Raw genomic sequence first — 13,368 nt, 5'->3', positions numbered from 1 at the left:
CCTTCATTATGAGAAGAAACCACTGATTGCAGAAATCGGGAGAGTCTGTTAAAAGTTAAAAATACATTTGCAGTGGGCAGAGCTGCCTTGCTACTGTCCCGCTTCAACAAACCGTTTTGTGCTCATATTTCCCAGATTGATTAGGCCAGGATCCAGGTTCCTACTTTGCCATAGCTTTCCTATATGGCCTTGAGCCCCTTGATATATGGTCTTTATATACCTACCATACTGCTGTCTCTGTAAAATGATGTGGCCGACATCGCTTTTGTAGTGCTGATGACTGAGTGTGAAGGTTTGTAGCGCACTTACCCATTGTGTTAATGGACTCACATTTGTTTTCTCTGTCTGCGCACCCTTTCTCCTGAACGTGTTTGAGGTTTGACATCCACATTTAGTGCCAAAATTGCTGCAAGTTGTAATATGTCACGTTTTTTGAGCCACGTCTTGTTTGTTTGTTTGTTTGTTTTTTCCCTTGATTGATTGGAGTGGGTCAATCTCTGTAAGTCTGTTTTCTCTTTACATATTTGTAAAATTCAAAATGTTGTTTAATAGTTCCTCATTTTAGCCGTTTCCCAATGCTATTTTACTTTAAGATATATATACTTTAAGAAGCTAGAGATGCACTGGTCAATTTTGTTTTATAAAGAAAGAAAATTGAGGCAGAAACAGCTAAGGAACTGACCACAAAGTCAAATGATGAGCTATCAGAGATTAGAGTCAAGGTGTCTGGATACCTGTTATCTGAGCCAGCAAAATGGAAACGAAAGTGGTGCAAATGTTTTCTGATACTACAGTGTATAATCTGAATGCCATAAAATAGATTTAACACTACTTAATGTCTATGAAATGATGTGTCCATGCAAAGTATTTGGAATGTCAGGTAGTTAGGCATCTTGCATAGAGTATTATATGCAGAGAATATGATATAAATACATAGAATGTAATATTCCCTACTATAGGATACTCTTGGCATAGAAATATTCATTTAGTGAGTTCAGCTATACTGCTTCTTAGTGCAAATGGTCTTACTGCTGGTATTGATTGTAGAGTATGTCATTATGGTTGTATGGTTTCTCTACGGCAGCTAGTTTTCTCTGTCACCAAAGGGAAAGGCAGATATATATATATATATATCAGTTCAAGTGTCGTTGATCAAATGAGATGTGATAGTAGGTCTTTAAAAAGAAAACAAAACTCTTGAAGTTAAATTGTAGCCCCGGGAAAGCTGGGAGAAATTTGCTCGTGACTTTTGTATACCTTGTAATTATTGGTTCTCATCAGGTAAGGCATATTAATGAAGTGTACAATTTCCAGATAGCATGAGTACAATTTCCTGTGGGATTTTTTCCTTCTCGTTTCATTCTGAAACTATGGCAAGTCCCCCTTTTTACTGAAAATTAAACATTTTATTATTAAATTTATTATCAGGTTTGTTTATTAACTAAGAGCGAGTTGGTCCCTCAGCTAATGAGCTATACCGTTTTATTTGGACAGCCATTTTACCTTGCAGAATAACTAACAAAGGAAGATATCTTAACTTTAAGGTTCTTTTCTGTTGATGTGGCGTTCACATGTCTCAGAAAAGTAGCCTTTAATTGTGTCATGCTCAGTTTCTCTATATTCCTTGGGTCCATTTCTACTTCTAGTTTCACCAGTTTCACCATTTAAAAAACTCAACTGTTTGATTAAATTTAAAAATATAAAAATGACGAGGTAGGGGATCAACTCTTCTTTCAGCCGTTCCAAGAATCAGCTTCCTATTCTTCAGCAGCTGGTTTTCCTTATGAACAGCCACTAAACAGGAGTGGTAGGTATCTGTGAAGAATAACACGTCACTTGTCCCTTTTCAACTTAACTGTGAAACATTCTGCCTACTTTGGTATGTTTGCGTCAACCTTGATTTCCTTCTTAGGGAAAACTAGATAACTACAGGAAAGGCATAGTTGATCTTTAAGTTTATAAGTTACGACATTTCTATACTAATGCAGCGTTTTCACAGTGCAGCCACTTCCCGACAGGAAAAGTGAAAGAGATCCTGACTTAAAGAACTTGCAAAATAAATAAATCATAAAAAGACAGGACATTGGAGAAGCTAGTGGTGGGAGTGTGGAAGAGGTAAGGTTAGGCTGAAATGACCATTGCATGCAGAATTACTGCAGCTTTTGGATAGGGAGCACAAAAGCGTTGTAGTTTGACTAAATGTCCATGATACCAGAGAAGAACGGCCCGAACGTGATACGAATAGGTGTGAGAAACAAGATTTTTCAGCGCAAGGGACAAAGAACTGGACAGTATATAACAGAAAGCATTACAGACTTAATTGGATGGGATTTACTGAATCTCTATCCCTTGTGCTTCACCCAGTATTTCAAGATAGAAGCATGAAACTGTTAAATGCCCCTGCCAAAATGTTTAATGTGGTAATAATGGATAATCCCCTTCCTGGAGAGTCCTGTTAGCTCTGACTTTGTTCTTGTTGGGTTTCGGCAGGCTTTTGATGACAAAGATTGCTGTAAAGTCAGAAGACAGACTGCAAGAACATTCACAGCAAAATCACGCCTGAAGTTTGAAAACCAGAAATTGCCTTGACTTATCCTGTATGGTTTATACTCCGTTTGGAATTTCAGGCTTGTAGAGCAAACGGATTTGATGTTTATTTTGGTGTGGGTTGATCATGCTCCAGTTTGGGTGAACAAACGCGCTAACAGTGTTGTGCACCAGGTCAGGCAGGCCAAGGTGAGTCTGACTCTACTCTGAGCGAAGACACACAGTCATTGTTCATGCAGCCTGGAACTGGAGCTAATGCACCCTGCTCTCAGCATGGTTGTTTGCACAGATTGGCACCTTGATAGCAAAGCTATGCAGTAGGTAGGGCTCCCTTGCGTCTTTCTGTAAAAGGCCATGCATATCCTTAGATTTGGCCTTCCTAAACTGCCTCTGAATTGGAATGGATTTGGCACCCTTTTCACTTTTTTTTTCCCCCTGACCTAAATAACTGGAAAATGTTTTCACGTTCCCATCAGTCCCTTCTTAGATACATGATAAAGGTCTGAAGTTGTTCCTTTTTAATAACCCAAAATCTCATTTAGGCTGTTTGGATTTCTATTTTATGTTCAGCAGACAGTGGCATCTAATTTGGCTTGTGACGATGGAGTAATAAAAATGGAGTAATAAAATTCCTTCCACTCGTCCCAACGATATCTGTAATGTGCTCCACCTATAGTTTGGCTAGCAGCCACTGCATATCTTTATCTGTTTTGCCTTCCTCAAATAGTTTTTCTTCCCAAAAGGCTATTTATTTCTCTCATTTCCAGTGAAGAATCAGTTGGGTTAAAGATAGCCTGCTGAAATAGAAAAATCTTTTAACTCAAGAGGTTTAGAGGGAGAGGGAAGCAAATTTTTCATGTCTAAAATAAAAAAAGAGTACTGATGCTACTTTGCTATGAGCAAGCTCTGATAATTGGGGTTGCTACTCGGTGCTTGTACACTGCAAACCTATGAAGGTCATAGGAAAATTATGTTCCCTGTTATGATCAGTGCAGTCTTCCCCTCCTGGGTGGTTATCTCAGGATCTTAAATTCTTCTCATTTCTTGTATTGATAGTGAAGGACAGACCACCGGCATCGAGATGAAGAGCGCTGAGTGTGGAGGAAAGTGCAGTGCCGTTTTTCGCGTCAGCTCTTGGGAGTGCCAGAAGGGCTAGCTGGTCGCAGCTGGGCATTCCCACAAGCACATTGCTAAAGCGGGCAGAGCTAAAATCACAAATGCCAAGAATTTTTACTGTATATGTTTTCTTCCATCTGTGTCCCCCATGCAGTTCTAACCTCCTTTCAGTAATGCTTATGTTAGAGCAAGCACGGGAGAATCAAGTAAAGGTTGAGTACTGCAGTTTATGTCTTTGCAACAAAGGTAGCTTTTGTTCTTCAGTGGCTCTGTGGATTACAGTACACACATTGTCTAAGGTGTCTCTGTGAACCATCTGGTCCCCTGCTTTTAGGTCAGTTCTTACACTGTCACCAAATTACAATTGATACGGTCCTGCAGAGTGCACGTCTCAAATATGGGATGTGCTTTTGGTTTACATTTTTGGCTGCTCTGGAAGAGGGACAGGGGGCTTTCTGTCTCTTGCTATGAAGAACAAGGTGAAAAGGCCCACAGTTTTCAGGGCTTTTGTCTTTGTAGGGTTTTTGTGCCCTACGCTGCCTTGAGTTACTCCCTCTTTCTCTCAAGGATGTACTGCTTTCCTTACCATAGCATTTGTGCACACACATATCTTCTCATCCTCTTGAGCAAGTGGAAGGCAGCATGAGTGGTCCTAAAAAGGAGCAGTGTCACTGCGCATGTCCGAGTCCTGCTTCCTGAGGGGGAGCTGCACCAGCTGATGTGTCACAGAAGTGCTAGAGCTCATTTGAAACAATAGGTGATTTCCAGAAGTAAACGGATCTTCTGCAAAATGACCATATAAGTTTAGGAAAGAGAGAGTTTATCTTTTCACTTTTTTTTTTTTTCCATGACTGTAGGAAAAGGAAATATTTTAACCTCTCTTGTGTCTGGCGTCTTGCTGCTCCAGAGAACTTTTTTTTTTTATTGGCAAGACTTAGACCAAGACCTTAGCTTGTCATATAGACATCCCAGGAGAGCGAGGCTGACATGATGTAGGGACCTGAGTTAGTTTGGACCTAGTTAGCAGCCTTCACTGGACCAGTCACCATGCCATCAGTCAGCATGGTGTGACCTCTGCAGGCCAGGTTTTCCTGCTGAGATGGACTTTGCTGTCCTGGTTCAGGTTTGTGCTGCTGTACCTGTGCATGCTCCCTGAGCCACAGCCACTTTGTACGCTATGCCTCAGCCACTGCTGTGAACTTGTTCTCATCTTCATTTGGTTTGTTCTTTTGTGGTTGCTGTTATTAAATCCCAGGGGGTAAAGGGCATGATGCGATGATCTCACTTTGTGACTCTGGAAGCTGGAATCCTGTGGGGGCACAGGATGGGTGCACAAAGAGAGAGCAGACTGTCCTGCAGAGTTGGCGTTGCCTTATTGTCATCCCCAAATGACTCTTCTAGGAAAGAGAGATTGGGTGCGTCTTTGATGCCACCTCTGCGTGCTTCTAGTTGAACTTAACACTATGTATGTGCCACTCAAGTGTAAGCTAGACAGTAACTTCAGGGCTCCCACTGCTGGCTGGGAACTGGCTTTTAAATGAATGTCCAAGTGTGAAAATTGGCTCATTTACCCAACTGCTCAGGAAAATCCAGTTCTGTGTTACAGGGCCCAACCCTTCAAGTGAAAGTTTTGTGGCTTTCGTCTCCATCTGTCTGTCTTTCTCCTTCCTTGTTCCTAGTCTCGCTCAATAACTTGCAAAACCTCCAGCAGCGGGTGGTGTTGCAAAGCGACAGCACCATTTTGAGTCACCGTCCTTGCCAATTAGCCCAGTAAAATTATTGGCATGGGCCTATTGTGTCTACAGCAAATGACTTTCTCCTGTTACACCTTTGCTCATGAATGCAAATTTAGTAAGCTTCTATTTGGTGCACAGCGATTATTTTATTGTGCTGCGTTAACTTGCTGTCCCCTTGTTCGGTGCCATTTGTTACAGTAAAGTGCCATGGCTTTGATTCGCAGGCAGTCAGATGCACTTTGCTGTTTTTATAAGTCATTAAAGCTCCCCGAGTCTGGGGTTTTGTTCTGTTTCCCATGCAGTGCCTGTGGTGTTCAGTTTCCAGTAACACATGGTGTTTATATTCATGACTGGCATTACCGTTGTGATGGAGATGGGGTTTGTGTTTCTTGCCTTACTTGATTTATGTTGTGGCTGGCGTGCGTGGCACGCACATGTCTTGAAATAGAACGCGACTGTTTTTTTGTTTTTGCATTAGAAGCACTGATGGTTTAATTTAGCGTTTTGAATAATCCTGCACTTGCAGGGAAGCCTGCCTGTGTCGTGTCCCTCCTTTGATAACTCTGTCAGCTTCAGTCATTTAAGGCTGCAGTTCAAAATCACTCTCTGTAGGTGTGTGTGGTTTTGAAAAATCTCATGTGGGTTTGCTGCTTCGCACCTTATCCTCGGTTCTTCCTACTCTTTACTTGTTGGGTTTTTTTTTTTTTTTTTTTTTTTTGCTTTCTGGCAGGGTCATCTCTCCCTTCCTGCACTCTTGCTAAGACCCTTCTCCTTCGCCATCTGAAAGAGCTTTCCCTACTTCTGCCCCAGGGTATGTTAGTAGCGCAGTCACAGCAACGACTACCTGCGTTTTACGGCTAGTTTTAAACAGCCTTCAGTGGTCGCAGCCTAGCTGCAGCAGCGCAGAGCTTGGCGCAGACTGCGAAAGCAGCCCAAGAGGCTGGGGGAATTCGTACTGACTGCCAACCGCGACCTCGACCTCAGCAGCGCTGCGTGGAGGCTCCTCCTGCTGCCTCAGCTGCCTGGCCACCGGCAGGGCTTGGCTGGGGGCAGGCAGGTGGCAGCTGTCCCCTAAGCCGGGCGGCAGGAGCGGGAGGCTAGCCAAGCTCCCTTCTGTCTTTCCTCCCCTGCGCTGTCGGGAGCCACGTAGGGGAACAACCACAAAACTCGGTTTGGCACATACGGCTATGAAATCTTGAGCCAGTCCTTGCTGGAAGAAGGACCTGAGGTTGCGCTTAGGAAAGTATCCACCTCTAACCCATAACACAATTTGTGGTACTTTTCAACCAAAATGAAACATCAGTAATCTTAAACAAAGTATAAGAAAGAAAGATAATTCCCCTTCTCTTGTCCTTGCTTCCCAGAAATAAGACCTTTTTTGTCGTTTTTGAGGCTGTGCCCTGGTTACTACTGGACAAACTCCAATCAGATGGTAATTCTGAAGTCAGTGACAATGTGGAAAATATATTCAGAGCTCTGAAGCCATTACAACACTTTAATTACCTGTTAAACTGGTTTTTTCCACACAGCAATGGCCTTCCGGATGAAGGGACTGGGACCTAGGGCTGATAATTGTTGCTGAAACCCAGGCTGCAGATTGTATGGTCATTCTCTTCCAGGCAGCTTTCTGCTAGTAGTACTTCTAAACCACTCACCTACTTATCCCATGAGGTTTCAGAGCTGTAACAATTATTTCATTTGGCCTTTTGTTGACCATTGTCATTTACCGCAAATTTTCAGTCTGTCTAGAGTTTTGGTACAAAGAAGGCCTATTACTGGCATTGTGCTCCCGCCAAAAAGGAAATGCCTTGCTCTCTGAAGGCTCACAAATAGTTGGCTTGAGCCTTGCCCTTCATCGCAATCATCCATCGCCATCATCCTTTAATAAAAACTTTTCATCGCTAAGAGTAGTCTGAAATGAAAGACTAAAGTAAACTATGGAGTAAGGACCTAAGGGCGTGGGAGGAAGCCCTGCAGTTAAATCCCTAAGGCTCCTTTTTCCCCGTGCAATAAGGCAGCGGGACCAGGGGTTGTTCCTGAAGTCAGATGTTTTCCCAACCTCACTGCGTGCAGGTTGTGTGTGTAAGGAGGTATAGCAGGTGCTTTTCTAAAGAAAAGCTCTGTCTAAACACAGGATGAGGCTCATGTGCTGTTTTCTGATGGACGTTGTGAGAGAAAAGCACTTTTTTCCTAGTTGTTTCTGGGCTATTGCGTATTTTGCAGGGAGGAGGGTGAATTTAAGGGTTACTGGGGTTAATAAGAGAAGTAACAGAAGTGCCATGGCACGGCAGCATGTGCACAATCTCCATTCCTCTCCCTGGTGGATCTTTAGTAGAGTTTGGACTGTTAAATCTATGGATTGTTTCTGCTGCTGAAACAGTGCTAGCAGGAGTGTGCTGTGGGAACAGATCAAGCAAAAGGAATAAAAATGTGTTTTAGTGGCTTTCGGAGCTCTTTGTTAACAGCAAAGGAACGGAGAGGCTTCAGCCTGAGTTCCTGTTCGAAAGGGCTGTTTTCTCTGGTGGTTGTGTGCTGTTCTTTCCCCAGTCTGCTGCCACAAACTTGTTTCTTCCCTCTCTGTCTTCACTTCCCGGGTTGTTGCCCCGTCCTCTGCCATCTCCCACATGGTCCTTTCTGTACCCTGGTGAGGTTTTCTGTTCCCTGCAGCCTCTGTGCCAGGAAGGGGACATTGAGAGCCCATGCAGGATCCCTTGACAGCACAGTGGCCTAAATATTCAGTGGCAGAGCAAATGCCACAGCTGTCTTAAACGTGCAATGCTCCAGTGCTGTGGGAGGTACGTACATTACTTGGTCAAGAAAGAAGGGGATATGTTATGCTCCGTTCTGGTAGCATCTTCCCAGGATTGCAGGTAGACGCCTTCATGTTAATCGCAAAGAGTGCAAAACCTGAATCATGCAAAGGACTTAGAGGACATATAAGCCATTATGAGCAGGTTTTCATGCAAACAGCAAAAGGCACGTGCCAGATTGAAGCTCTTCCCCGTATTGCTAAGCGTCATGTCCATGTTCAAGAGCATGAAGAGACTTGAAGCATCTAAAAAAGTCTTGCAGTTCATTCCTTTACTTTGGATAAAACTGAACTTTTTGCCTTGACTTTCCACTCCAAAATGATCAAACTGGTTTTGCTGAAAATGTTTCATGCATCCCTCCTTCCTCAAACAAAACACTCATCCAGAGAAGCATCTCATGTGGTAAATCATCCAGAGGCATCAGGTGGTGTTAACTTCAGGTTTTGCTACCAGCTCATATGCAGTGCAGAATGCCTTTCTGAGTGCCATCGTCCAACCTTTCCATGTTTTATTTTCACTATAAACTCTTTTGTGGCTGCTGTAGTTGTAGTTTTCTAGAGCTCAGGCAGAGGGCTGCACGTTGACTTAAAACTATACTGCCCTGGAACTGCAAGGTGAGGATCAAGTTGAAGGAGGTATCTGCTGCATTTGAACAAAGAGCGCTTTGCTGGTCACCTGTAAAATGTTTCAAGTTTGAGAAAATGTTATAAGCAACTACTTCAGCTTGAGAATGCATAAATCTGTGCGTAGGTCACCTCCACAGGTCTCTGCAGATTATTTCATTCGACTGGTTAAAAATATTGCCATGATTTAACTTCTAGGAATGTCTGATCCGTTTATCTGGTGCGATACTAATGGGGAAAGGAGGGGACAACCTTGGGTCATTTGTTAGTACACTACACTAGCACTAATTTTCTGGATCAGGCACGAGTAGGCAGCTCAGGGCATCCCTGCGTAGCGTTTTCAGCGATACCCCTTGCCGTCTGAACATCAGAGTGCCGTATGCTCTGTACTCCTGCTCTACGTCTGTTATAACATGCCTACAAGCCAGGAGCCGGGAGGGAGCGTGTCCACAGGTGAGGAATTTTGCAATTTGCCCCATGCTGAAACAGGAGCAAATTCCCCTCCCTCTGAATTGCATTGTTTTTCTGTGTTTTGTAAGTTGTATCTTTTGTGCCTGACAGGTCGTCCACTCCTGAAAAGTTAGCAACGCTCTTAAAGAACCATTATCTAGATTTTCAGCTTACAACAAGATACATTTTGTTACTGCTGCAAGAACTGGAGAAATTTCCTCTTTATACAATACATATTAAAACATACTTTAGTTGCACAGTGAGCGATATGGACATCTCTAGTATTTCAGTTGGTTTCAGGTGTATTTCTTTGGGAGATTTACATTTGTTTGTAAACATACGAAATCTTGATTTGTTCTGTGTGTATTTTTTCAAGTGTTTTTGAAAACAAAATATATTTTGATTCAGACATGCTTGCTCTCCTCTTTTGCATTTTTTGTACACTTTAGCTTCAGTCTGATTAGCAAAGAAATATTTAATGCAATATGTTTGGTTGATGATTTATTGGGGTTGAAATGTGGAAGGAAAATACAAAAAGCATGCCAGAATTGAAATGTGTTTCAGGATTTCTGCAAAAAATGCTTGTAAAAATATTTTTATTCCCTTTGCTTTCTGTCTGAAGACGTTGTGGGGAATTACAACTGAAAACATAGCCTCTCCAGTTTGCCTAAAAGATGTTAGAGTTTTATTTTACAAAGAGAAAACAATTCTAAAGTGCATGTTATTTACACTTTTAATTCCTGTTTCTATCCAAATACAGCTTGCTGCAATAATCAACTTCAAAGAAAAAGTCAGCTAGTCGCTGCTTTAATACAATAAGTTATACAAGTATATCTTAGGAATTTTATATTTATATAAATGTGTGTATATAAATTTTATATAATTTTAAAAAATATTTTTATAATTTTTTATAGTTTTATATAATTCCTTAGAGAGGTACATATATAGATATCTATATATACACATGTAGTCTGGTACTTATTTTACTGAACAGTTTCACATTTAGCCTAATGGCTACGTTGATTGCAAATCAATGTTTCAACTGTAATAATTATCAATGAGACAAAATCTTCTTCCAGAAAAAGATTACCGAAAGAACCCGGGTAAAACTGATTAATTGAAATGGCGGATTTGTTACTAATACTTGTGGTTCCAATAATTTGGCTTTGCACACAGTCCACGCAGCTTGCAGAGGACTGTCGCGGTCGGTGCTGGGCTGATGCTGGTGATTCGGCGTCCCCGTGGCAGCAACGGGGCTGCCGCAGCTGGGCTGCCCTTGCCGTTTCGCCGAAAGCCCCACGGTGCCTGGGGGCTGCCTTACCGAGAGGAGCTTCTGACGGCTGTAGGTGTGTGCTTTTATGGCGTGGTTTGGAGGCTAAGCCAGCTGGAAGGTGGAGGAGAAACGGGTAACACTATTTCTGTAGTTCTTTAGAAGCTAAGCAAAAAGAGAAGCGATGAGAAGGAGAAGCAGGGAGATGAGACCAGCGTAGATTTTCTTTTCCAGGGAATAAAGAGCGTAAAAGCCCTGGCCAGGGAGGGGGTGAGGGCACGGCCAGCGGGCCCTGCCGCGCTCCAGCCTTCGCCCTGCCGCGAGGCCGCCGCGGCGCTGGTGCGCCCGGCTTTGCTGCGCCCCAGCTCGCGGGCGTTTGTGGCTGCCGCGCGGCCCGCGGTCGGTTGCGGGGCTAGCAGATCGCCACAGCGGGAGCGAAAGCTGCGGGAAGCAGGTTCAGCTTATTCGCTAGGGAAAGGCTTTAGTTTTGTGGCTCCGCTTTGGCAGTGGGGGAAGCGGGCCGAGGAATGTGGTTTTCCGGAAGCGGAGTTAAAGCAGAGGCGATGTTATTGCGCTGAGAGATGGAGGAATGCGGAGAGCATGGGTAAGTGTTGACTTTATGGCAGGGCGAATTTGTTCATTGTGTAGGAGAGCCTTGTTATTAATAGCAGTTGATAGTGTTATCGTGCTGAGACCAGCTCCCAGCGTACTGTACGTTTTCTGGGCGCAGGACAGGGGTGGGGGGTTTGAGAGGCTTGCGGTTTGGTTGTCCCTTTTTAATCTTTGTCAGGGATTGAGGCCGTGTCCCTCAGGGCTTTACCTGTGATAGAGGCTGCAGCACGAGGTGGTGCTGCGGGTGCTCATCTCCTTGCTCATCACCTGTAGGGCTGGGGCAGTCCTGTTCCACACACGTCCCCCCCCACCCGGCCCCCGGACTTCCACTCCAGAACTTGCACCAATATCGGCAACAAATTTTATGACGCTTTCATTTGTTTTTCTCTTTTTTTTCCCAAGCATCCTCTTTGCAGACATAGAGGGTTTCACAAGTCTGGCCTCCCAGTGCACTGCTCAGGAGCTGGTCATGACGCTGAACGAGCTCTTTGCCAGATTTGATAAGCTAGCAGCTGTAAGTTTTCTATTATAATTCTGATATATTTTTTTTCCTGTTGCAAGAATGACATACTGTGCTGGTTCACTGGATTTCTGTAAATATTCACTGCCCTAAAAGGCAAGCTATTACAAGTATGATAATAAGCTGAATACTTCTCTCTCCTTTATTATTATTATTATTTTTTTAGGAGAACCACTGTTTACGTATCAAGATCCTGGGTGACTGCTATTACTGTGTGTCTGGGTTGCCAGAAGCAAGAGCTGACCATGCACACTGCTGTGTTGAAATGGGAATGGATATGATAGAGGCCATCTCGTAAGTACCATATTCCCCATGGAGAATTTCAGAACGAATAGCAAGTAGAGTCACTTCCCAGTTAGGTCTTCCTTGCATTAAGAGTTAGGGAGCCAAACCAGGGACGTGATACCAGCAAAAAGGGAGAGCAGCTGGAAGCAGAAAACAAAACACAGTGAGGGTTTGACTGCCGAAAGAGATATGCTTGATTCCATTGCAGCCAGGTGGATATCAGAACTGAATCTCCCAGTGAGAAAGGCAAAGGTTATTGTAGTTAGTGGAAGTTTCATTCCCAAAGGAGAATTCCAGTGAGCTACCGAAATGTGAAGTCAGAGGATTAATAATGACTTTATTAAATGTCAGTCACTCTGCACTTACTGTCTTTAAACCAGCTTCTTTCTCGCCTTGCAATTCCTCTGCTAAGCCCTCTCTTCTCTAGTGTAACTACTCCATGTGTCCCTATACCAAATAAGTGACATCCAAGACTTAATTTGTCTAAATTAAGAATTGAAGAAAGCCATCATGTTGGTCTGGCACAACCTGAGATGGACCCACGGTGCTTTTATTTCCATTTTATTTCCATTTACTTCTCTATCTTAGCTTTTCCTTTTAAATTCTGTTCTAAAGCTTTGCCTGCTCCTGCGATCAGATTAGCAGCCCTGTATTTGTCCTGGCTATTTCTGTCTTCTTAGAGAGTAGCAAATATATACAACCTGCAGCTAACCCTGTTACTTGGAGGACATACTGAATATTGTGCGCATCAGACGTGAGCTTTGACATTTTGCAAAATGCAAAATAAAAGCAGTATCAAGTAAGTTGTTTTCAAAAGCCCTTGGAAGGATCCTCTGCCTTCCTTGTGGAGCGCAACTGAGCAGCAGGTGAGGAAGCCTCTTGTCAAGTGCTAAAAGCCATGATTCTTAGCCACCTGCCCTATCTGGGAAATACTGGGTGCATTATGTTTAACCAGAAAAGTCTCCCTTTCTACGTTGCATGGCCTGGTGAAATCCATAGACCTTGACATGTTGCTTTGTAATCCCCCACGAGTCTACACGACACCTAGGTTGTCTAGACTTCATTAACTGCAACCCACCTCACCTTGAAATAAACATGGAGCTGAAACGCACTCAGTGTTTGTTTTCAAATATCTCATCAGCCTTTAAAAATTGTTGCACACTTGAAGTACAGTGAATGTATTTAACAACATTATCTAAGTCTCACTGCCTCTGCTTCCCTCTCTTCCTCCTAACCTCAGGATCAATATAAGGGGTTTCACAATTAAGGTAACAAATATTTACTGAATATTGGATTGCAGGCTCCACCAGTCCTGGGCCCTGTCCATAGGTTTATTTTAGCTGTGCACAGTAACAGCAGGGAGTATTACGCCAGATCAGAAAAACAGAATTATATTCAC

The 13,368-nt window shown here is 43.3% G+C and overlaps 1 protein-coding gene across 3 annotated transcripts in view; it reads left to right on the top strand.

Annotated features, from left to right (window-relative positions):
• ADCY5 (adenylate cyclase 5) overlaps positions 1 to 13,368 on the top strand; it is a 230,513-nt gene that overhangs the window by 154,448 nt on the left and 62,697 nt on the right. For all 3 annotated transcript variants that reach the window (XM_009685731.2, XM_068949063.1, XM_068949061.1), the window contains exons 4-5: positions 11,567 to 11,678; positions 11,851 to 11,978. In XM_009685731.2, the coding sequence (XP_009684026.2) occupies positions 11,567 to 11,678; positions 11,851 to 11,978 (240 nt within the window). The remainder of the gene's footprint in view (positions 1 to 11,566; positions 11,679 to 11,850; positions 11,979 to 13,368) is intronic.

The sequence above is a fragment of the Struthio camelus genome, chromosome 6 (assembly GCF_040807025.1).
Source record: "Struthio camelus isolate bStrCam1 chromosome 6, bStrCam1.hap1, whole genome shotgun sequence".
Lineage (NCBI taxonomy): Eukaryota > Metazoa > Chordata > Aves > Struthioniformes > Struthionidae > Struthio > Struthio camelus.
Note: the sequence above shows the minus strand (reverse complement) of the source record. Positions and strands in the feature narration are given on the sequence as shown.